A 24375-nucleotide genomic window follows, 5' to 3' on the forward strand; every position below is an offset into this window, starting at 1 on the left:
CCAAGGCCTGCTGCAGTAAGACTTTCTTCCTTATGTACTCGAGCTCTTTTGCAATGACAGCCAATATGCACAGAACGTAGAACATTACAGTGCAGTACAGACACTTCAGCCCTCAATGTTGTGCCTACCAGTGAATCCAATCTGAAACCCATCTACGTTATTTCATTCTCATCTACGTGCCTATACAATGACCATTTAAATGCCCTTAAAGTTGACGAGTCTACTACTGTTGCAGGCAGTATATTCCATGCCCCTACTACTGTCTGAGTAAAGAAACTACCTCTGACATCTGCCCTACATCTGTCATCCCTCAATTTAAAGCTATGTCCCCTCATGTTAGTAATCATCATCTGAGGAAAAAGGTTCTCACTGTCCACCCTATCTAACCCTCTGATTATCTTGTGTCTCTATTAAGTCACCTCTCAACCTCCTCCTCTCTAACAAAAACAGCCTCAAGTCCCTCAGCCTTTCCTTGTGAGACCTTCCCTCCATACCAGGCAACATCCTAGTAAATCTCCTCTGAACCCTTTCCAAAGCTTCCATTTTCTTTCTATAATGCAGCGACCAGAACTGTACGTAATACTCCAAGTGCGGCCGCACTAGAGTTTTGTACAGCTGCAGCATAACCTCATGGTTCCGAAACTCAATCCCTCTATCAATAAAAGCTAACACACCGTATGCCGCCTTAACAACCCTATCAACATGGGTGGCAACTTTCAAGGATCTGTGTACCTGGACACCGAGATCCTTCTGCTCATCTACACTGCCAAGAATCTTACCATTAGCCTAGTACTCTGCATTCCTGTTACTCCTTCCAAAGTGAATCAGCTGTCACTTTTCCGCATTAACCTCCATTCGCAACCTCTCAGCCCAGCTCTGCAGCTTAACTATGTCTGTCTGTAACCTACGATATCCTTCATCACATTCCACAACTCTACCAACCTTGGTGTCATCCTCAAATTTACTAACCCATCCTTCTATACCCTCTTCCAGGTCGTTTATAAAAATGTCAAACAGCAGTGGACGAGAAACGGATCCTTGCGGTACACCACTAGTAACTGAACTCCAAGATGAATATTTTCCATCAGCCACTACCCTCTGTCTTCTTTCAGCTAGCCTATTTCTGTTCCAAACACTAAATCACCCTCAATCCCATGCTTCTGTATTTTGTGCAATAGCCTACTGTGGGGAATCTTATTATGCGCCTTACTGAAATCTATATACACCACATCAACTGCTTTACCCTCAACCACCTGTTTGGTCACCTTCTCAAAGATCTCAGTAGTTTGTGAGGCACAATCTACCCTTTACAAAACTGTGCTCACTATCCCTAAACAACTTATTCCTTTCTAGATGATTAAACATTCTGTCTCTCATAACCTTTTCCAACCCTTTACCCACAACCAAAGTAAGGCTCACTGGTCTATAATTACCAGGTTTGTCTCGACTCCCCTTCTTGAACAAGGGAACAACATTTGCTATCCTCCAGTCTTCTGGCACTATTCCTGTAGACAATGACGACATAAAGATCAAAGCCAAAAGCTTGGCAGTCTCCTTCCTGGCTTTCCAGAGAATCCTAGGATAAATCCCGTCCGGCCCAGGGAACTTATCTAATTTAACACTTTCCAGAATTGCTAACACTTCTTTGTGAACCTTATCCCATATAGTCCATTAGCGTGTATCTCAGTATTCTCAACAGCATTGTCTTTTTCTAGTGTGAATACTGATGAAAAGTATTTATTTAGCACTTCCCCATCTCCTCTGACTCCACACACAACTTCCTCATGAAGGGATTTTGCCTGAAACGTTGATTTTCCTGCTCCTCGGATGCTGCCTGACCTGCTGTGCTTTTCCAACACCACTCTGATCTAAGCTACACACACAACTCCCCACTACTTCCCTTGATTGGTCCAAATCTTATTCTAGACATTTTTAAAATCCTGATATATCTATAGAAAGCCTCAAGGTTTTTCTTGATCCTATCCGCCAACAACTTCTCATGTTCCCTCTCTCTTTAGGTCTTTCCTGGCTAACTTGTAACTCTCAAGCTCCTTAACTGAGCCATCACATCTCATCCTAACATAAGCTTCCACCTTCCTCTTGACAAGAGATTCAACTTCCTGAGTAAACCATGACTCCCACACTCTACAACTTCCTCCCTGCCTGACCAGTGCATACTTATCAAAGACCCGGAGTAACTTTTCCTTGAATAAACTTCATGTTTCAATCGTGCCCATCCCCTGCAGTTTACATCCCCATCCTATGCATCCTGAATCCTGTCTAATTGCATTGTAATTGCTCTTGCCCTGCGGTATATACCTATCCTTTACCATCACTAAACATAACTGAATTGTGGTCACTATCACCAAAGTGCTCACCTGCCTCCAAATGTAACACCTCCAGGTTTATTACCCTGTACCAAATCTAATGTGGCCTTGCCCCTTGTTGGCCTGGCTACATACTGTCAAGAAACCCTCCTGCACACACTGGACAAAAACTGACCCATCTAAAGTACTTGAACTATAGTATTCCCAGTCAATATTTGGAAAGTTAAAGTCCTCTATAACAATTGCCCTATCACTCTTGCTCCTATTGAGGATCATCTTTGCTATCCTTCCCTCTACATCGCTGAAACTATTCAGAGGCCTATAGAAAACTCCCCACCGGGTAACCTCCCCTTTCCTGTTTTGTACCTTAGCCCATAGTCCTCAAGACGAGTCCTCAAGCGTCCTTTCAGCAACCATAGTACTGTCCTTGACTCACAATGCCACCCCGTACCGGTTTTCTTTTACCATTTTCTCTGTTCTTACTGAAACATCTAAATCCTGGAACCTGCAATAACCATTCCTGTCCCTGCACTACCCATATCTCCAAATGGCCACAACATCTAAATTCCAGGTACCAGTACATGCTGCAGGTTCACCCACCTTGTTCACCATGTTCCTGGCGTCGAAGTAGACACACTTCAAACCAACTTCTTACTTGCCGGTGCCATCTTGCGACCGTGAAATCTTATTTATGACCTCACTACTCTCAATCTCCTGTGTACTCAAACTATAATGTAGGTCCCCATACATTTACCTTCCTGACTGCTTGCTGCATCTGCACTTGCTTTCAGTGACTGGGCAAGGAGAGCCAGGGCTCTCTCTATATCAGTATTTCTCAACCTACCACCATTTAAATGATACTCTGATGTTCTTTTTTTTCTATCAAAGTGGACAACTTTGTGCTTATCCACATTATTCTGCACATGCCATGTATTTTCCTACTCGATGATCTAAATTGCATTGAAGCTTCTTTAAATTCTCTTCATCATTCTCTGCCAACTAGTTTTGTGTTTTCAGCAAACTTGGAAACACAGTATTTGGTTCCCTCATCCAAATTGTTGATCTATATTGTGAATAGCTGGGACCCTTCATGTGTTACCTTACTTGTCACCACCTTGCACTCTGAAACATATCCTGTTATTCCTACTGTTTGTTTCCTGTCTGTTAACCAGTTTTCACTCCCTGCATCTATATTAACACCAATCCCATGTGCTTTAATTTTGCACAATAACCTCTTGTACAGGGCTTTGTCAAAAGCTTTCTGAAAATGCAACTATATTGTATCCACTGGCTTTCCCCTATCTATTCTACCATTACATCTTCAAAAAACGTCAGCAGGTTTGTCAAATATGATTCCTCTTTCATTAATTCCTGTTGACTTTGTGCATTCCCATTGTGTAATCCCAAGCACTCAGTGATGACGTCCTTATCTGCCTACTTCCCTTCCCCTGGCTCTCCCCCAGTTAGAGTCATAGAGGTATAGAAGTCTTCAGCATGGAAACAGGCCCTTCGGTCTAACTTGCCCATGCTGCTCAGTTATCGCAATTGAAACTAGTCCCATTTGCTTGCATTTATCCATCTCCCTCCATATCTATCCCATTCATGTACCTGTCTAAATGACAAAATTGTGTTTGCTTCCACTACTCCCTCTGGCCGTCCTGTTATAGACACTCACCACACTCTGTGTGACAAAAGTTGTCCCTCTGGACTCTTTTGTATCTCCCCCTCTCACCTTAAACCTATGCCCTCAAGATTTAGACTCCCCTACCATGTGGAAAAGCTGTTGGCTATCTACCTTATCAATGTGTCTCATGATTTTGTGGACCTCTATTAGGTCACCCCTGAGTCTTGTACACTCCAATGAAAAAAGTCCCAACCGATCCAACTTTGCTGTTTCTTAGAACATAGAACAATACAGCGCAGAACTGGCCCTTTGGCCCTCGATGTTGCGCCGACATTATTTAACAAAGTTTTGACAAATTAATAAATCCCATTTTAACGTTGTTATTTCTTTCCCTCAGAGGTCAAACGGAAGAGGATAATTACAAAAATATCCTAAATACTGATGATGAGTCAAAGGTGAGTGGTGGTGTAGTGGCAGTGTTGCTGGAATAGTAATCTAGAACCTCAGGCTAATAATAGATACAGAATAAAACTTCCTCCACTGTTTTAAACTGAAATTAAAGCTCTCTCCACACTTTTAAACAGAAAGTAAAGGTACTTCTAAACTGTCACAATTAAACACTCCCAGGACAAATATAGTATGGGGATAGAAAAACAGAAATTGCTGCAACTGTCAGGAGATCTGGCAGCTTGTGTGGAGAGAAATCAGAGTTCATGTTTCAGGTCCAGTGACCCCTCTTCATAATAGCATGGGGTTAGGTAGAGAGTCAAACTGAAATTAAAGCTCCCTTGACACTGTCTCTATTAAACATTCCATGTTGAGGGACAACCTAAGGTGAGATAGAGTATCATTTATCCTGAAGTGAAAGCTCCCTATACTCTTACATAGAACATAAAGCTCTCTTTATTCCTTTGAAGTAAACTGAAGGTAATGTTGCCTCTACACTGTCCCCATCAAACACACCCAGGACAGTGACAGTATGTGTCTAGATTCAGAGTAAAACTACCTGTACACTGTTCCCCATCAAACACTCCCAGGACAGGGACGGCATGGAGTTAGACACAGCGTGAAGCTACCTCTACACTGTCTTCAGTAAATCTTCTATGGGCAGGTAGATCATGTGGTTAGACGCAGAATAAAACTTCTGATCTGAGACTGCATCTCCCTGCCCTGTCCAAAGAGGGTTACTGCTTAGTGCCTCAATTTAACAAGTTCCTATTTTCTCTCCCTTCTGCTCAAAGAAATTCCCACTTTGTTGCACATTGTGAGCCAGTGATCACTTGGATTTTGCTGGTGTGTTGCAAAAGACAGAATACAGGATAAGTTCTTCCAATCTGTCATTTTCAAAAGGTGATTCAGCCTCTCGCTCCTTCTCCATTGTGGACTGAGCTGTAACCTAACGTCCTCTTGCTTCACTAACTGTCAATTAATGTCTGTCTGTTGTGGGCACTGCAGATCTATCTACAGTCTGCCTCTTAATCCTGGTATCAGGCCACTGGATCTGTGCTGCACTCCTCCAAGGCTCTTATCTTTGTTCTGAGAGGCGCTGTCAAGAACTGAAGGCGGGTACCCAGGGGAATGCTAAAATGAGTTTTATGGAATTGTGGTGTGACTCCTGTTCCATCCTCCAGCATTGTCAACCTCCATTTTCCAAAAGCTGTTGACCACTAACTCCCAACCCTTCTCACAAGTTCCATTCTCCAGCACGAGTCCTTTCCCATCCACAGCCTCTATTCTGCTGATTCTTGATGTTGTAATGAATGTGCAGGAATGACTGTGGCTTTGGTTTCTGCAGTGTTTTTCCGTCCGCTCCCTTGGTTGGGTGGAGATGTTGGAGGAGGACCTTGCTCCAGGAAAGAGCAGCATTGCCGTCAACAACTGTATACGACAGCTGTCCTACCACAAGAACAACCTGCGTGATGCTGCGGGCACCTGGGGGGAGGTAGGTAGAAACTCTCACCTGGGCAGCTGAACATGACCCTCACCCTCACCCTGACCCTGACCCTTAACCTAAGAAAGCCTGGTAGTCGCATTTCAGCACTTTACCTGTTGTCAGAAATTGAACTAAAATCGGAGCACAGTTTAAAAACAAGGTCATAGGACTAGGAGAGAAGTAGGTTATCCTACCCATTGAATATGCTCTGCCATTCAATGAGATCATGCCTGTTCTAATAGTCTTCAACTATCTGAGACAGAGGTGAGGAGACATTTTCTCCTGAGGGTCTTGAGTCTTTGAAGTTTTCTTTCTAGAAAATGATACAGGCAGAATCACTGCATGCCTTTAAGGTAGAGGTGGAGAGATTGACGAGGAAACCAAAAGAGTACCTGGGTTCAGACAGGGGAGTGGAGTTGAGGCCACAGTCAGATCAACAGTGAATTGATTGAATAGTGGCACAGGCTCAAAGGGCCTACTCCTGCTCCTTGTTTGTGTTAAGCTTCTGTTGAAGTATAATCGGTTTCTTCAGCATTTCCTGGGCGTGATATTGAGTGGATGGCCATTGGGAGTATGATTGATTAGAAACCCAATGCTCATAATTTCTTCACTGAAAGCACTCATCAGTAGCAGGTGAAATTTGACCCTGATAAGTGTGAGGCGATGTACTTTGGAAGAAGGAACAAGACAAGGGAGTACTTGATGAATGGTAGGACATTTGGAATCTGAAAGAAACAAAGACATAGAACATTGAACATTACAGCGCAGTACAGGCCCTACAGCCCTCGATGTTGCGCCGCCCTGTCATACTAATCTGAAGCCCATCCCACCTACACTATTCCATGTGTGTCCATATGCCTGTCCAATGACGACTTAAATGCACTTAAATTTGGCGAATCTACTACCGTTGCTGGCAAAGCATTCCATACCCTTACTACTCTCTGAGTAAACAAACTATCTCTGATTTCTGTCTTCTACCTATCTCTCCTCACTTTTAAAGTTGTGTCCCCTCGTGTTTGCCGTCCCCATACTTGGAAAAGGCCTCTCCCTGGCCACCCTATCTAACCCTCTGATTATCTTGTATGTCTCTATTAAGTCACCTCTCAACCTTCTCTCTAACGAGAACAGCTTCAAGGTCCTCAGCCTTTCCTCGTAAGACATTCCTTCCACACGAGGCAACATCCTAGTAAATCTCCTCTGCACCCTTTCCAAAGCTTCCACATCCTCCTTATAATGTGGTGACCAGAACTGTACACAATACTCCCAAGTGTGGCTGTACCAGAGCTTTGTACAGCTGCAGCATAAGCTCCTGGTTCCGGAACTCGATCCCTCTATTAATAAAGGCCAAAACACTGTATGCCTTCTTAACAACCCTGTCAATCTGGGTGGCAACTTTCAAGGATCTGTGTACATGGACACCACGATCTCTCTGCTCATCTGCATTCCCAAGAATCTTACCATTAGTCCAGTACTTTGCATTCTTGTTACTCCATCCAAAGTGTATCACCTCACACTTGTCCACATTAAACTCCATTTGCCACCCCTCAGCCCAGCTTTGCATTCTATCTATGTCTCTCTGCAACCTACTAGATCCTTCATCACTATCCACAACTCCACCGACATCTTGGGGTGTTTGTCTGCAGATCCCTAACGGTGGGAGGACGGGTTAATAGAGTGGTTCAGAAGGCATACAGGACACTTGCCTTTCTCAGATGATGCATAGATTATAAGAGAGGGAGCTGTACAGAACTTTGGTTAGGCCACAGCTGCAGCTCTCGATGCAGTTCTGGTTACTGCACTTTTGGAAGGGTATGGGGCAGGGGTGCAGAGGAGATTCACCAGGATGTTACCTGGGATGGAGCAGCTTAGCGATAAAGAGAGGCTGGATAAACTCAGCTTGTTTTCTTTCGAGCAGGGAAGGCTGAGGGGGACCCTGAACAACGTGTATAAGATCTTAAGAGGCATGGGCAAGGTGAATAGAAAATAGGCAGGAAGTTTAACAGGAAGCTGAAAAAAATTGTTTAAAAAAAAAACAAAGAGCGGTTGATGCTGACAAACAGAAATTACTGGACAAACTCAGCAGGTCTGGCAGCATCTGTGAGAAAAAACAGAGTTAATATTTCAGCTCCAGTGACCCTTCAGAACTGATTTCAGCTAGGGCAAGGTTGATATTCAGGGTATATGTGAGAGAGAGAGTGGGTAGAGTAAACAAATGTTGGAAATGAAGGCCAGAGAGAGGGAAAACCAGTTGAGTTGACTGAGTGGGGTAAAGGTCAGCTTGGGAGAATGATTAGCTGCTAATGGGCACTGTTAGTGGTTAACAGTGGGTTCTTTGTGGTTAAAAAAAGTGTTTCACCCAGAAGCTGGTTGGATTTGAAGTGCACTGCCCAGGAGAGTGGTAGAGACTGGTAACCTCACAGTAAAAAGTACTTGAATGAGCACTTGATATGTCATAACATTCAGGGCAATGGTCCTACTGCTGGAAGGTGAACTAATGCAGATTTAGTGTAGTTTTGACAGTACAGGCTCAATGGGTCAAAGGGCCTATTCTGTACTGTATGACAATACAGTAGGCTGGGCAGTCTAGGTCCGTACTCTCTCGAGTTTAGACGAGTCAGCGGGGACTTGATTGAATCATATAAGATCCTGAGGGAGTTTGACTGGGTGGATGTTGAAAGGATGTTTTCTCTTGTGGGAGAATTTAAATTAGGGGTCACTGTTTAAGACTAAACAGCCATGTAAAACAGAGATGAGGAAACTTTTCTCTGAGGGTTCAGTGTCTTTGGAATTCCCTTCATCAAAAGGCAGTGGATGGCGAAGCTTGATTACAAAGGGATGAAGGATCTCGGCTCTGCAAGGATGGAGACTGCAGGAACAGCACCAGGCGCACTTAAACAAAACGAGGTATCGATCTGGTGAAGCCAGCAAACAGGACTACTTGCATACCAAACCGCATAAGCAAGCAGTGATAGGCAGAGCTAAACAATCCCCCAATCAGCAGATCAGATCTATATTCTGCAGTCCTACCACATTCAGTTGTGAAAAGTGGTGGACTCAGAGGAAAAGACTCCACAAATATCCCCCTCCTCAATGACGGGAGGAAACACCAGTGCAAAGGATAGGGCTGCAGCAATCTTCAGCCAGAAATGCCAAGTGGGTGATTCCTCCCAAACCTCAGAGGTGCCAAATGTTACAGCTGCCCATCTTCATCTAATTTGATTCATTGCACATGATTTCAAGAAATAGTTGAAGGCGCAAGATACTGCGAAGGTTATGGATCCTAACAACATTCTGGCAATAATACTGAAGACTTGTGCTCCAGAACTTGCTGCTCTTCTAGCCAAGCTGTTCCAGTACAGCTACAATACTGGCATCTACCTGACAATGTTAGATACTGCCTAGGGTATGTCCTGTACATAAAAATCAGGACAATATCAAACCCAGTCAGTTACCACTCTATCAGCCTACTCTCAACCATTGGTAAAGTGATGGAAAGTGTCATCAACAGTGCTATCAAACAGCACCTGCTTAGGAATGCTCAGTTGGGTTTCCGCAAGGGCCACAGCATTAATTTTAAAAAAAGCAGGAGTGTCGTGTCAAGCTTAAAATTAAGATTTTATTGTATGATGGAGCAGGCTTAAAGGGCTGAGTTGCCTTCTGTTGTTCCTTGTTTACGTATTTGTGAGACGGAGGGTCATTACTGAGGGAGTGCCACACTGTTGGAGCCATATTACCATCTTATTCTTTCGCTGGATGAGGGCGTCAATGCAGCGGCCAGCATTTATTGCCCACTCCTAATTGCCAACCGGGCAGTTAAGAGTTGCTGGGGGTCTGGAGTCACATGTCAGTCAGACCAGGTAAGGATGGCAGTTTCCTTCCTTAAAGGGCATTGATGAACCGGATGGGTTTTTCACGACAATCGAAAACTCGCGGTCATCATTAGACTCGTAATTCCGCATTTTAATATTGGTTTCAATTTCCAACATCTGGGATGGCAAGATCTGAATCCCAATTCCATCACATTACCTGGGTCTCTGGATGAACAGTTCAGCAATAACAGCAGCAATGATGCCAATTCCCCACCCCCCACCCCAGTATTACTGAAGAACCCCTGCACTGGGGGAAGGTGCGTACTGAGACGCCCCTGCACTGGGGGAGGGTGCGTACTGAGACGCCCCTGCACTGGGGGAGGGTGCGTACTGAGACGCCCCTGCACTGGGGGAGGGTGCGTACTGAGACGCCCCTGCACTGGGGGAGGGTGCGTACTGAGACGCCCCTGCACTGGGGGAGGGTGCGTACTGAGACGCCCCTGCACTGGGGGAGGGTGCGTACTGAGACGCCCCTGCACTGGGGGAGGGTGCGTACTGAGACGCCCCTGCACTGGGGGAGGGTGCGTACTGAGACGCCCCTGCACTGGGGGAGGGTGCGTACTGAGACGCCCCTGCACTGGGGGAGGGTGCGTACTGAGACGCCCCTGCACTGGGGGAGGGTGCGTACTGAGACGCCCCTGCACTGGGGGAGGGTGCGTACTGAGACGCCCCTGCACTGGGGGAGGGTGCGTACTGAGACGCCCCTGCACTGGGGGAGGGTGCGTACTGAGACGCCCCTGCACTGGGGGAGGGTGCGTACTGAGACGCCCCTGCACTGGGGGAGGGTGCGTACTGAGACGCCCCTGCACTGGGGGAGGGTGCGTACTGAGACGCCCCTGCACTGGGGGAGGGTGCGTACTGAGACGCCCCTGCACTGGGGGAGGGTGCGTACTGAGACGCCCCTGCACTGGGGGAGGGTGCGTACTGAGACGCCCCTGCACTGGGGGAGGGTGCGTACTGAGACGCCCCTGCACTGGGGGAGGGTGCGTACTGAGACGCCCCTGCACTGGGGGAGGGTGCGTACTGAGACGCCCCTGCACTGGGGGAGGGTGCGTACTGAGACGCCCCTGCACTGGGGGAGGGTGCGTACTGAGACGCCCCTGCACTGGGGGAGGGTGCGTACTGAGACGCCCCTGCACTGGGGGAGGGTGCGTACTGAGACGCCCCTGCACTGGGGGAGGGTGCGTACTGAGACGCCCCTGCACTGGGGGAGGGTGCGTACTGAGACGCCCCTGCACTGGGGGAGGGTGCGTACTGAGACGCCCCTGCACTGGGGGAGGGTGCGTACTGAGACGCCCCTGCACTGGGGGAGGGTGCGTACTGAGACGCCCCTGCACTGGGGGAGGGTGCGTACTGAGACGCCCCTGCACTGGGGGAGGGTGCGTACTGAGACGCCCCTGCACTGGGGGAGGGTGCGTACTGAGACGCCCCTGCACTGGGGGAGGGTGCGTACTGAGACGCCCCTGCACTGGGGGAGGGTGCGTACTGAGACGCCCCTGCACTGGGGGAGGGTGCGTACTGAGACGCCCCTGCACTGGGGGAGGGTGCGTACTGAGACGCCCCTGCACTGGGGGAGGGTGCGTACTGAGACGCCCCTGCACTGGGGGAGGGTGCGTACTGAGACGCCCCTGCACTGGGGGAGGGTGCGTACTGAGACGCCCCTGCACTGGGGGAGGGTGCGTACTGAGACGCCCCTGCACTGGGGGAGGGTGCGTACTGAGACGCCCCTGCACTGGGGGAGGGTGCGTACTGAGACGCCCCTGCACTGGGGGAGGGTGCGTACTGAGACGCCCCTGCACTGGGGGAGGGTGCGTACTGAGACGCCCCTGCACTGGGGGAGGGTGCGTACTGAGACGCCCCTGCACTGGGGGAGGGTGCGTACTGAGACGCCCCTGCACTGGGGGAGGGTGCGTACTGAGACGCCCCTGCACTGGGGGAGGGTGCGTACTGAGACGCCCCTGCACTGGGGGAGGGTGCGTACTGAGACGCCCCTGCACTGGGGGAGGGTGCGTACTGAGACGCCCCTGCACTGGGGGAGGGTGCGTACTGAGACGCCCCTGCACTGGGGGAGGGTGCGTACTGAGACGCCCCTGCACTGGGGGAGGGTGCGTACTGAGACGCCCCTGCACTGGGGGAGGGTGCGTACTGAGACGCCCCTGCACTGGGGGAGGGTGCGTACTGAGACGCCCCTGCACTGGGGGAGGGTGCGTACTGAGACGCCCCTGCACTGGGGGAGGGTGCGTACTGAGACGCCCCTGCACTGGGGGAGGGTGCGTACTGAGACGCCCCTGCACTGGGGGAGGGTGCGTACTGAGACGCCCCTGCACTGGGGGAGGGTGCGTACTGAGACGCCCCTGCACTGGGGGAGGGTGCGTACTGAGACGCCCCTGCACTGGGGGAGGGTGCGTACTGAGACGCCCCTGCACTGGGGGAGGGTGCGTACTGAGACGCCCCTGCACTGGGGGAGGGTGCGTACTGAGACGCCCCTGCACTGGGGGAGGGTGCGTACTGAGACGCCCCTGCACTGGGGGAGGGTGCGTACTGAGACGCCCCTGCACTGGGGGAGGGTGCGTACTGAGACGCCCCTGCACTGGGGGAGGGTGCGTACTGAGACGCCCCTGCACTGGGGGAGGGTGCGTACTGAGACGCCCCTGCACTGGGGGAGGGTGCGTACTGAGACGCCCCTGCACTGGGGGAGGGTGCGTACTGAGACGCCCCTGCACTGGGGGAGGGTGCGTACTGAGACGCCCCTGCACTGGGGGAGGGTGCGTACTGAGACGCCCCTGCACTGGGGGAGGGTGCGTACTGAGACGCCCCTGCACTGGGGGAGGGTGCGTACTGAGACGCCCCTGCACTGGGGGAGGGTGCGTACTGAGACGCCCCTGCACTGGGGGAGGGTGCGTACTGAGACGCCCCTGCACTGGGGGAGGGTGCGTACTGAGACGCCCCTGCACTGGGGGAGGGTGCGTACTGAGACGCCCCTGCACTGGGGGAGGGTGCGTACTGAGACGCCCCTGCACTGGGGGAGGGTGCGTACTGAGACGCCCCTGCACTGGGGGAGGGTGCGTACTGAGACGCCCCTGCACTGGGGGAGGGTGCGTACTGAGACGCCCCTGCACTGGGGGAGGGTGCGTACTGAGACGCCCCTGCACTGGGGGAGGGTGCGTACTGAGACGCCCCTGCACTGGGGGAGGGTGCGTACTGAGACGCCCCTGCACTGGGGGAGGGTGCGTACTGAGACGCCCCTGCACTGGGGGAGGGTGCGTACTGAGACGCCCCTGCACTGGGGGAGGGTGCGTACTGAGACGCCCCTGCACTGGGGGAGGGTGCGTACTGAGACGCCCCTGCACTGGGGGAGGGTGCGTACTGAGACGCCCCTGCACTGGGGGAGGGTGCGTACTGAGACGCCCCTGCACTGGGGGAGGGTGCGTACTGAGACGCCCCTGCACTGGGGGAGGGTGCGTACTGAGACGCCCCTGCACTGGGGGAGGGTGCGTACTGAGACGCCCCTGCACTGGGGGAGGGTGCGTACTGAGACGCCCCTGCACTGGGGGAGGGTGCGTACTGAGACGCCCCTGCACTGGGGGAGGGTGCGTACTGAGACGCCCCTGCACTGGGGGAGGGTGCGTACTGAGACGCCCCTGCACTGGGGGAGGGTGCGTACTGAGACGCCCCTGCACTGGGGGAGGGTGCGTACTGAGACGCCCCTGCACTGGGGGAGGGTGCGTACTGAGACGCCCCTGCACTGGGGGAGGGTGCGTACTGAGACGCCCCTGCACTGTGAGCGTGTGTATACTCAGAGACCCCTGCACTGTGGGGGGTGCGTACTGAGACTCCCTTGCACTGTGGGGGTGCGTACTGAGACGCCCCTGCGCTGTGGGAGGGTGCGTACTGAGGCGCCCCTGCACTGTGGGAGGGTGCGTACTGAGAGACTCCAGGACTGTGGGAGGGCAAGTACTGAGATCGTGTCACACTGTTGGAGTGCTATGCCAGCATAACTAATTAAATCTGGGTTTATTTGCCTGTTCAGGTGGTTATTGGATCGCATGACAACTTTGCAAAAGCAAAGTTCACCTTATGATCCTAGCTGATGTTACTGCTGGATACATCAGATCCCAGAATTAAATCTGGTTTGATAAATCAATTGTTTTCAAAAAAATGAGTTAACTTTTTTTTAGATTAGATTACTTACAATGTGGAAACAGGCCCTTCGGCCCAACAAGTCCACACCGACCCGCCGAAGCGCAACCCATACCCCTACATTTACCCCTTATCTAACACTAGGGCAATTTAGCATGGCCAGTTAACCTGATCTGCACATCTTTGGACTGTGGGAGGAAACTGGAGCACCCGGAGGAAACCCACGCAGACACGGGGAGAATGTGCAAACTCCACTGAGTCGGGAACTGTGCCCACCGTGCCATCCACTTGGTGATTGTTCACTGAAACATCCTATCTAGTTATAGAAAGCAATTTAGAAGAACCAGTGTAGGGTGGCACAGTTGCTGAGTGGTTAGCACTGCTGCCTCACAGACCAGGTTCCCAAGTTTGATTCCAGATTCGGGCGACTGTCTGTGTGGAGTTTGCACATTCTCCCAGTGTCTGGGTGGGTTTACTCCGGGTGCTCTGGTTTCCTCCCACCGTCCAAAGATGTGCAGGTCAGGTGAATTGGCCAGGCTAAATTGCCCATAGCATTAGGTGTATTAGTCACAGGGGAATGTTACTCTTCGGAGGGTTGGTGTGGTCTGGTTGAACATAGACCCCAAGATCTCTTTGCTCCTCCACCTTACTAAAAATCCTACCGTTAACCCTGTATTCCGCATTCTTATTTGTCCTTCCAAAATGGACAACCTCACACTTGACAGGGTTGAACGCCATCTGCCACTCCTCAGCCCAGCTCGGCATCATATCTAAGTCCCTTTGCAGCCGACAACAGCCTCCTCACTATCCACAACTCCATCAATCTTCGTATCGTCTGCAAATTTACTGACCCACCCTTCGACTCCCTCTTCCAAGCCATTAATAAAACTTACAAACAGCAGAGGACCCAGAACTGATCCCTGCAGAACTCCACTTGTAACTGGGCTCCAGGCTGAATATTTACCATCTACCACCACTCTCTGACTTCGACCGGTTAGCCAGTTCTCTATCCAACTGGCCAAATTTCCCACTATCCCATGCCTCCTGACTTTCTGCATAAGCCTACCATGGGGAACCTTATCAAATGCCTTACTAAAATCCATGTACCCTACATCCACTGCTCTACCCTCATCCACATGCTTGGTCACCTCCTCAAAGAATTCAATAAAACTTGTAAGGCAAGACCTACCCCTCTCAAATCCATGCTGACTGTCCCTAATCAAGCAGTGTCTTTCCAGATACTCATAAATCCTATCCCTCAGTACCCTTTCCATTACTTTGCCTACCATCGAAGTAAGACTAACTGGCCTGTAATTCCCGGGGTTATCCCTATTCCCTTTTTTGAACAGGGGCACAACATTCGCCACTCTCCAGTCCCCTGGTACCACCCCCGTTGACAGTGAAGACGAAAAGATCATTGCCAACGGCTCTGCAATTTCCTCTCTTGCTTCCCACATAATCCTAGGATATATCCCGTCAGGCCCGGGGGACTTGTCTATCCTCAAGTTTTTCAAAATGCCCAACACATCTTCCTTCCTAACAAGTATCTCCTCTATCTTACCAGTCCGTTTCATACTCTCCTCTTCAACAATACGGTCCCTCTCATTTGTAAATACTGAAAAAAAATACTCATTTAAGACCTCTCCTATCTCTTCTGACTCAATACACAAGTCTCCCACTACTGTCCTTGATCGGACCTACCCTCGTTCTCGTCATTCTCATGTTTCTCACATACGCATAAAAGGCCTTGGGGTTATCCTTGATCCTACCCGCCAAAGATTTTTCATGCCCTCTCTTAGCTCTCCTAATCCCTTTCTTCAGCTCCCTCCTGGCTATCCTGTATCCCTCCAACGCTCTGTCTGAACCTTGTTTCCTCAACCTTATGTAAGCCTCCTTCTTCCTCTTTACTAGACATTCAACCTCCCTCGTCAACCAAGGTTCCCTCACACGATCATCTCTTTCCTGCCTGACAGGTACAAACATATCAAGGACACGTTGTATCTGTTCCTTGAAAAAGTTCCACATTTCAACGACATCCTTCTCTGACAGCCTATGCTCCTCAGATCTTATCTTGCAACATGGTATTTACCCTTCCCCAATTGTAAAACCTACCCTGTTGCATGCATCTATCTCTCTCCATAACCAAGGTGAAAGGCACACTTTGCTCTACCCCTTATCATCTGCAAACTTTGACATGCTATATGTGTCCCCATTTGGACTATATGGAGTCCCCAACTCCAAATCATCTATGTACATTGCGAATAATTGCAATCCCAACACTGATCCCTGAGGCACACCACTAGTCACTGATTGCCAACCAGAATAGCATTCATTTATTCCCATTCTTTGCTTCCTATTGGTTAACCAGCCCTCTATCCATGCTAATACATTGCCCGTAAAGCCATGCATCTTTATCTTATGCAGTAACCTTTTTATGTGGCACCTTGTTGAATGCCTTTTGAAAATCTAGATACACTGCATCTGCTGAGTCCCTGTTGTCCGCAGTGTTCATAATGTCTTTTATAGAATTCCTGTAGATGAGTTAAGAATGACCTGCCCGTCATGAACCCATGCTGTGTCTGCCCAAAGGGACAATTTCTATCTGGATGCCTTGCTATTTCTTCCTTGATAATAGGCACAAGCGTTTTCCCCACCACACAAGTTAAGCTAATCAGCCTATAATTCCCCATCTTATGTCCTCCCTTTTTAAACAGTGGCATCACATTTGCTGTTTTCCAATCTGCTGGTTCCAGAGTTCAGTGAATTATGGAAAATTACCATGAGCGCATTTGCTATTTCTCCCACCATATCTTTAAATACCCTGGGATGTGTTCCATTAGGGCCTGGAACCTTGTCTTCCTGTAGCTCCATTAGCTTGCCCAACATTACCTCTTTTGTGATAATTGTTTCCAGGTCCTCACCTACCTTCGTCTCTTTGTCAATTGTTGGCATGTTATAAGTTTCTTCCCCTGTGAAGACCGACACAAAATACCTATTCGATGCCTTGGCCATTTCCTTTATCCCATTATGAAATCCCTCTTCTCAATGTTTACTTTAGCCACTCTTATTTTATATGGTTTAAGTTTTTGTATTGAGCTAGTTTTTTTCTCATCATCTATCTTACTTTATAGCTCTTTTTGTGGCTTCTGTTGACCTTTAAAGCTTTCGCAATCTCCTAGTTTCCCACTGTTCTTGGCCATTTTGTATGCCTTCTCTTTCAATTTGATAGCCTCCTTTATTTTCTTAGACACCCAGGGCAGATTACCCCTTTCCCTACAGTCCGTCCTTTTTACTGGTGTATATGTTTGCTGAGCACTTTGAAAAATTGCTTTGTAAATCCTCCACTGGTAGTCAACTGTCCCACCATAAAATCTTTGTTTCTAGTTTACTTCCTCATCCTATTGTAGTTACCTTTGTTTAAGCACAGGACCCTGGTGTTGGATTTTATCTTCTCACTTTTCATCTGTATTCTAAATTCAACCACACTGTAGTCGCTCCTTCCAAGGTGATCCCTAATTGTGGCCTCATTAATTATTTCTGTCTCATTACACAGGACCAGATCTAGGATACTTGCTCCCTTGTCAGTTCCATTACATACTGTTCCAGTAAACTATCAAGGATACATTCAATGAACTCCTCCTCAAGGCTACCCTGACTGAGCTGGTTTGACCAATCGACGTGTAAATTGACGTTTTTGCTGTACCATTTTTACAAGCATTAGTCTTTTTTATATTACCTGTTCTACTGTAATATTATAATTTGATGGCCTATAGATTACACCTATAGATATCAGTGACATTTTCTTGTTAGAATTCCTAATTTCCACTAAAATGGATTCAACCTTATTTTCCATAGAACCTATATCATCTCTCACCACCGTCCCAATGTCATCCTTAAATATCAGAGCTACACCACCTCCCTTACCTTCCCATCTGTCCTTCTGAATAGTCTGATACCCCTGGATATCTAACTCCCAGTTGTGACCATCTTATAACCATGTCTGTGTAACGGGTGCTAACTCATAAGGATTCGTAATGATTTGTGCCGTTAACTCATCTATCTTGTTACGAATGTTACAAGCATTCAGTTAAAGTGCCCTTATGCTACTTTTTGTACCCCCTTTATGAATTCCAACATCTCTAATAATAATATGTCCTGAGTTATCCTTCCTTATTCCTGCTTTTGTAGTCTGTCATGTAGTTAAACCCTGCTGCACACATGCTAATGTGCTGCTTTCCTTACAGTTTACCATCATACTTCCTGTTGTTTTCCCCCACCCTTCCTCCTGACTCACTAGTGTCAAGTCCTAATGACTACTCTGTTTATCCTTTTTGCTAGAACATTGGTTCAAGATTGGTTCAGGTGGAGACTGTCCCATTGGTACAGATCCCTCCTGTTCCAAAACTGATTGAGAGAGAGAGAGAGAGAGAGAGACAGCTCATTGTGGTTTACCCTGAGGATCACCACACCGCCGGAAAGCGCAGAGGCTGAAATGGTGTGACCTTCATAGTAATCTAAGCTGGTGTGGGAATTGAAACATATTGTTGATGTCACTCTGCATCATTAAGCCAGTCAACCAGCCAACTGAGCTAACATCCCCCAAGGATAAAACTGAGAGCTTCAACTTTCTCAGCTTCTAATCTACACATTTCCAACAGATTTCTCCTGATTTGGAAGCTGCACGAGCTAAACTTTACTGCTGCTGATTGTTTTCCCTGAACCCAAAAGGTGAGGCGCTGGAAAAGCACAGCAGGTCAGGCAGCATCCGAGGAGCAGAAGAGCCGACATTTCGGGCATAAGCCTTTATGTCCGAAATGTCGACTCTCCTCCTCGGATGCTGCTTGACCTGCTGTGCTTTTCCAGTGCCACACTTTTTTGATTCTGACCTCCAGCATCTGCAATCCTCACTTTCTCCTGTTTTCCCTGAACTGTCCTGTACTTCTTTAAGGAGAATGGTAGTGGACAACTTTCTCCTATCTTACTTCTGACCCCAGCCAGGTCTCCTCTTAACTGTCCTATTAACTTTAAATCTCGGAGTTACCTAAACCAAAATCAATTCATCATTATTTTGAACTGAAAATCGGTTAATGGCTTTCAGTGTTTATTGAACTGTCGAAAACCATCACCATATAAATACTCAAATAAAAACAAAATTCTGCAGATGCTGGAAATCTGAACTAAAAATATAAATGCCAGAGAAACTCAGCAGGTCTGGCAGCATCAGTGGGCAGCACGTTTTGAGTCTGATCTAACTCTTCTTTGGAGCAATGTAAATTATCTTCCTTTACCAGACAGGGGTGTACAGCCTTTGTTTGAAAGGAAAACTCTTTTTAAAATTATATAAATGATTCACACAAATGACTTGGATGAGAATTTAGGAGGTATGGTTAGAAAGTTTGCAGATGACACCAAGGTTGGTGGTATAGTTGACAGTGAAGAAGGTTACCTGGAAATACGACGAGATCTTGATCAACTGGACCAGTGGGCTGAGGAATGGCAGATAGAGTTTAATTTAGATACATGCAAAGTGTCGCATTTTGGTTGGTTCAACCAGGATAGGACTCAGACAGTCAATGAAAGGGCCATGGGAAGTGTTATAGAAAAAAAGAGATCTAGGGTAAAGGTTTGAGTTATAAGGAAAGGGCTGATTGGCTTTTTTTCCCTATTGTTTGGGAGACTGCGGGGTAACCTTATGGGAGGCATGGATAACGTATGATTAGGAGATGCCGGTGTTGGACTAGGGTGTACAAGGTTACAAATCTCACAACACCAGGTTATAGTCCAACAGGTTTAATTGGAAGCACTAGCTTTCAGAGCACTGCTCCTTCACAACCACCTGATGAAGGAGGGGTGCTCCGATAGCTAGTGCTTCCAATTAAACCTGTTGGACTATAACCTGGTGTTGTGAGATCTTTAACTATGGATAAGGGAGATAGCCAACAGCTTTTCCCCTTTTTAGGAGAATATAAAACTAGAGGGCATAGGTTTAAGGTGACAGGGAGAGATACAAGACAGTCCGGAGAGGTAATTTTTTCTCTCTCAGGGTGATTGAGTATCTGTAACAGGCTGCCAGAGACAGTAATGGAGGGAAGTACAATTTTATCATTTAACAAACATTTGGAAAGGTGCATGGATGGGAAACATATGAGGGGTATGGGTCAAACGCAGGCAAATGAGACTAGTTTAATTGTGAAAACTGAACAACATGGATAGGTTGGGCCCAAGGGCCTGTTTCCATGCTGTAAACCTCTATGGCTCTATTGAGCTACATTTATCTGCCTTTATGGTAAAATGTACTAACCAAAGCTATGAAGAGAGATTGAGTAGATTAGGTTTGTTTTGTTTTCATTAGAAAAAAGGAGATTGAGGGAGGACCTGATTGAGGTTTATAAAATCTTGAAAGGTATAGACAGGGTTGATAGAGACTAACTCTTTCCCAGGGTGAAGGATTCAATAACGAGAGGTCACGCTTTCAAGATGAATGGTGGAAAGTCTAAGGGGGATACATACAGCAAGTACTTCACACTGAGGGTGGTGGGTGTCTGGAACACGTTGCCAGCAGAGGTGATAGAGGCAGGTACAGTAGATTCATTTAAGATACGTCTGGACAGATGCATGAGTAGGTGGGGAGCAGGAGAATACAGATGCTTAGGAATTGGGCAACAGGTTTAGACAGTACATTTGGATCGGCTCAGGCTTGGAGGGCCGAAGGGCCGGTTCCTGGGTTGTACATTTTCTTTGTACTTTGTTCTCTAACCAAAAAAAATGTACATAAATTAAGCACTTTTTTGTGTCATACCTGGTGACATAGACAATAGTTCCAGGTCCTCCAACATTAAAAACAGATCTGATGGTTAACTTAAGTACTTAAAACAGGCGGCACGGTGGCACAGTGGTTAGCACTGCTGCCTTACAGCGCCAGAGACCCGGGTTCAATTCCCGACTCAGGCGACTGACTGTGTGGAGTTTGCACATTCTCCCCGTGTCTGCGTGGGTTTCCTCCGGGTGCTCCGGTTTCCTCCCACAGTCCAAAGATGTGCGGGTCAGGTGAATTGGCCATGCTAAATTGACCGTATGTTAGGTAAAGGGGTAAATGTAGGGGTATGGGTGGGTTGCGCTTCGGCGGGTCGGTGTGGACTTGTTGGGCCGAAGGGCCTGTTTCCACACTGTAAGTAATCTAATCTAATTTTACTCATTGCTATTTGAGGAATTTGGCTGAGTACAAAATGGCTGTTTCATTTCTTTGGGGAATGACAACTATATGATCTGACCGTTGCTGGTTATACCGTGCTTTTTCTTCCCAGGGTAAAGACATGCTGCTCCTGCTTGAGGATGACACACTAAACCTCATCGATCCCCTGGGCCAGAATCTGCTGCATACGCAACCGATTGTCAGCATCCGGGTATGGGGTGTCGGCCGGGACAGTGGGCGGTATGTAAAGATCGCAGCTCCCTTTGTGTGCTGTAACCCTGCACTCTCACTATGCTGCCTTTACCCTCAATTCATAGGTGAGTCAACTCTGCCTATGCTCTCTGCCCTTGCATTCAATCCCAACTCTCGTTCCCTCCCAACCCAGGGGTTGGTGAGCACTTGCAGCAGCATTTCCACATCTGGGATTCCACAAACCCCTGCAGGACCTATTGGATCAGTGTTAACAGAAGCACAGGAACAGCCCTTCAGCCCTCCAAGCCTGTGCTGATCCATATCCTCTATCTAAACCTGCGCCTATTTTCTAAAGATCTGTATCCCTTTACTCCCTGCCTATTCATGTATCAGTCTAGATACATCATAAATGACGATATTGTTCCCCGCCCCTGCCACCTCCACTGGCAATGCATTCCAGGCACCCACCACTCTCTGTGTAAAGAACTTTCCACACATATCTCCCCTAAACGTTTCCCCTCTCACTTTGAACTCATGACCCCTAGTAATAGAGACCTCCACTCTGGGAAAATGCTTCTTGTTATCCACCCTATCTACACCTCTCATGATTTTGTAAGCTTCAATCAGGTCCCCCCAACCTACTTCTTTCCAATGAAAATAATCCTAATCTACTCAACCTCTCCTCATAGCCAGCACCCTCCATACTAGGCAACATCCTGGTGAACCTCCTCTGCACCCTCTCCAAAGCATCCACATCCTTTTGGTAATGTGGTGACCAGAAATGTACGCAGTATTCCAAATGTGGTCGAACCAAAGTCTTATACAACTGTAGCATGACCTGCTAACTCTTGTACTAAATACTCTGTCCAATGAAGGAAAGCATGTGCCTTCTTGACCGCCTTACTGACCTGCGTTGCCACCTTCAGGGAACAATGGACCTGCACACCCAGATCTCTCTGTATATCAATTTTCCCCAGGACTTTTCCATTTACTATATAGTTCGCTCTTGAATTGGATCCTCCAAAATGCATCATCTCTCAAGTGTCTGGATTGAACTCCATCTGCCATTTCTCTGCACAACTCTCCAATCTATCTATATTCTGCTGCATTCTCTGATAATCGCCTTCGCAATCTGCTACTCCACCAATCTTAGTGTCATCTGCAAACTTGCTAATGAGGAACCGACACCTTCCTCCAAATCATTTATGTACATCACAAACAGCAGTGGTCCCAGCACGGATCCCTGTGGGACACCAATGGTCACAGGTCTCCATTTTGAGAAGCTCCCTTCCACTGCTACTCTCTGTCCCCTGTTGCCCAGCAGTTCTCTATCCATCTAGCGAGAACACCCTGAACCCCATGCGACTTCATCTCCTTCATCAGCCTACCAAGGGGAACCTTCTCAAACGCCTTACTGAAGTCCATGTAGATGACATGTACATCCCTTCTCTCATCAATCAACATTGTCACCTCTACAAAGAATTCTATTAAGTTTGTAAGTCATGACCTTCCCTGCTCAAACCATGCTGCCTGATCACTGATAAGCTCACTTTCTTCCAAATGGATATATATCCTATCCGTTAGTAACTTCTCCAGTAGCTTTTCTATCACTGATGCCTGTAATTAACTGAATTATCCCTGCTACCCTCCTTAAACAAGAGGACAACATGAGCAATTCTCCAGTCCTTGGGACCTACCCCGTGTTCAAAGATGCTGCAAAGATATCTGTTAAAGCCACAACTATTTCCTCTCTCTCTTCCCTCAGTAACCTGGGATAGATCCCATCCAGGCCTGGGGACTTGTTCACCTTAATACCTTTTAGAATACACAACACTTCCACCCTCCTTATGCCTAACTTAGAGTAATCAAAGAGCTATCCCTAATCTCAATATCCACCATGTCCCTCTCCTCAGTGAATACCAATGCAAAGTACTCATTAAGAATCTCACCCATTTTCTCTGACTCCACACATATCTTTCCTCCTTTGTCCTTGAGTGGGCCAACCCTTCCCAGGTTACCCTCTTGCTCCTTGTTTATGAATAAAAAGCTATGGGGTTTTCCTTAACCCTACTCGCTCAGGATATCTCATGACTCCTTTTAGCCCTCTTAATTCCTCATTTCAGGTTGGTCCTACATTCCCAATATTCTGCCAAAACTTCGTCTGTCTTCAGATGCCATGACTTTATGTACGCATCCTTTTTCCTCTTAGCTAGTCTCACAATTTCACCAGTCATGCATGATTCTCTAATCTTGCCATTTTTATTCCTCCTTTTTACAGGAACGTATCTCTCCTGACCTCTAATCAACCTCTTTAAAAGCCTCCCACATATAGAATGTGGATCTCCCTTCAAACGGCTGCTCCCAAACCACATTCCCCAGCTCCTGAATTTTGCTAAAGTTGGCCTTCCCCCAATTTAGTATTCTTCCTTTAGGACCACTCTCATCTTTGTCCATGCATATTCTAAGATTTGTGAAATTGTGATCACTATTCCCAAAGCAATCTCCTATTGAAACTTCAACCACCTGTCTGGGCTCATTTCCCAACACCAGGTCCACTATGGCCCCTTCCCAAGTTGGACTATTTACATACAGCTCTAGAAAACCCTCCTGGATGCTCCTTACAAATTCTGCTCCATCCAGACCTCTAACACGAACTGAATCCCAGTCAATGTTGGGAAAATTAAAATCTGCTATCACCACCACCCTGTTGCTCCTACATCTTTCTATGAACTCTCTACATATTTGTACCTCTATCTCACGCTTGCTATTGGAAGGCCTGTGGTACAGTCCCAACATTGTTGCCACTGCCTTCCTATTTCTGAGCTTTGCCCATGTTGTCTCACTGCTTGAGCCCTCCATAGTGCCCTCCTTCAGCACAGCTGTGATATCCTCTCTGACCAATCATGCAACTCCTCCAACCCTTTACCTCCCTCTCTATCCATCCTGAAGCATCTATTTTCTGAGATATTTGGTTGCCAATCATCCCCTTTCCTCAACCAAGTCTGAATGATAGCAAAAGCATCATATTCCCAGGTGCTAATCCAAGCCCTAAGTTCATCCGCCTTACCTACTATACTTCTGGCTTTAAAACAAATGCA

The 24375-nt window shown here is 47.9% G+C and overlaps 1 protein-coding gene across 5 annotated transcripts in view; it reads left to right on the top strand.

Annotated features, from left to right (window-relative positions):
- apbb1 (amyloid beta (A4) precursor protein-binding, family B, member 1 (Fe65)) overlaps positions 1-24375 on the top strand; it is a 149147-nt gene that overhangs the window by 87988 nt on the left and 36784 nt on the right. For all 5 annotated transcript variants that reach the window (XM_060826401.1, XM_060826398.1, XM_060826400.1 and 2 more), the window contains 3 exons: positions 4349-4406; positions 5747-5893; positions 21198-21325. In XM_060826401.1, coding sequence (XP_060682384.1) covers positions 4349-4406; positions 5747-5893; positions 21198-21325 — 333 coding nt within the window. The remainder of the gene's footprint in view (positions 1-4348; positions 4407-5746; positions 5894-21197; positions 21326-24375) is intronic.

Source organism: Hemiscyllium ocellatum, chromosome 6 (assembly GCF_020745735.1).
Source record: "Hemiscyllium ocellatum isolate sHemOce1 chromosome 6, sHemOce1.pat.X.cur, whole genome shotgun sequence".
NCBI classification, from domain to species: Eukaryota; Metazoa; Chordata; class Chondrichthyes; order Orectolobiformes; family Hemiscylliidae; genus Hemiscyllium; species Hemiscyllium ocellatum.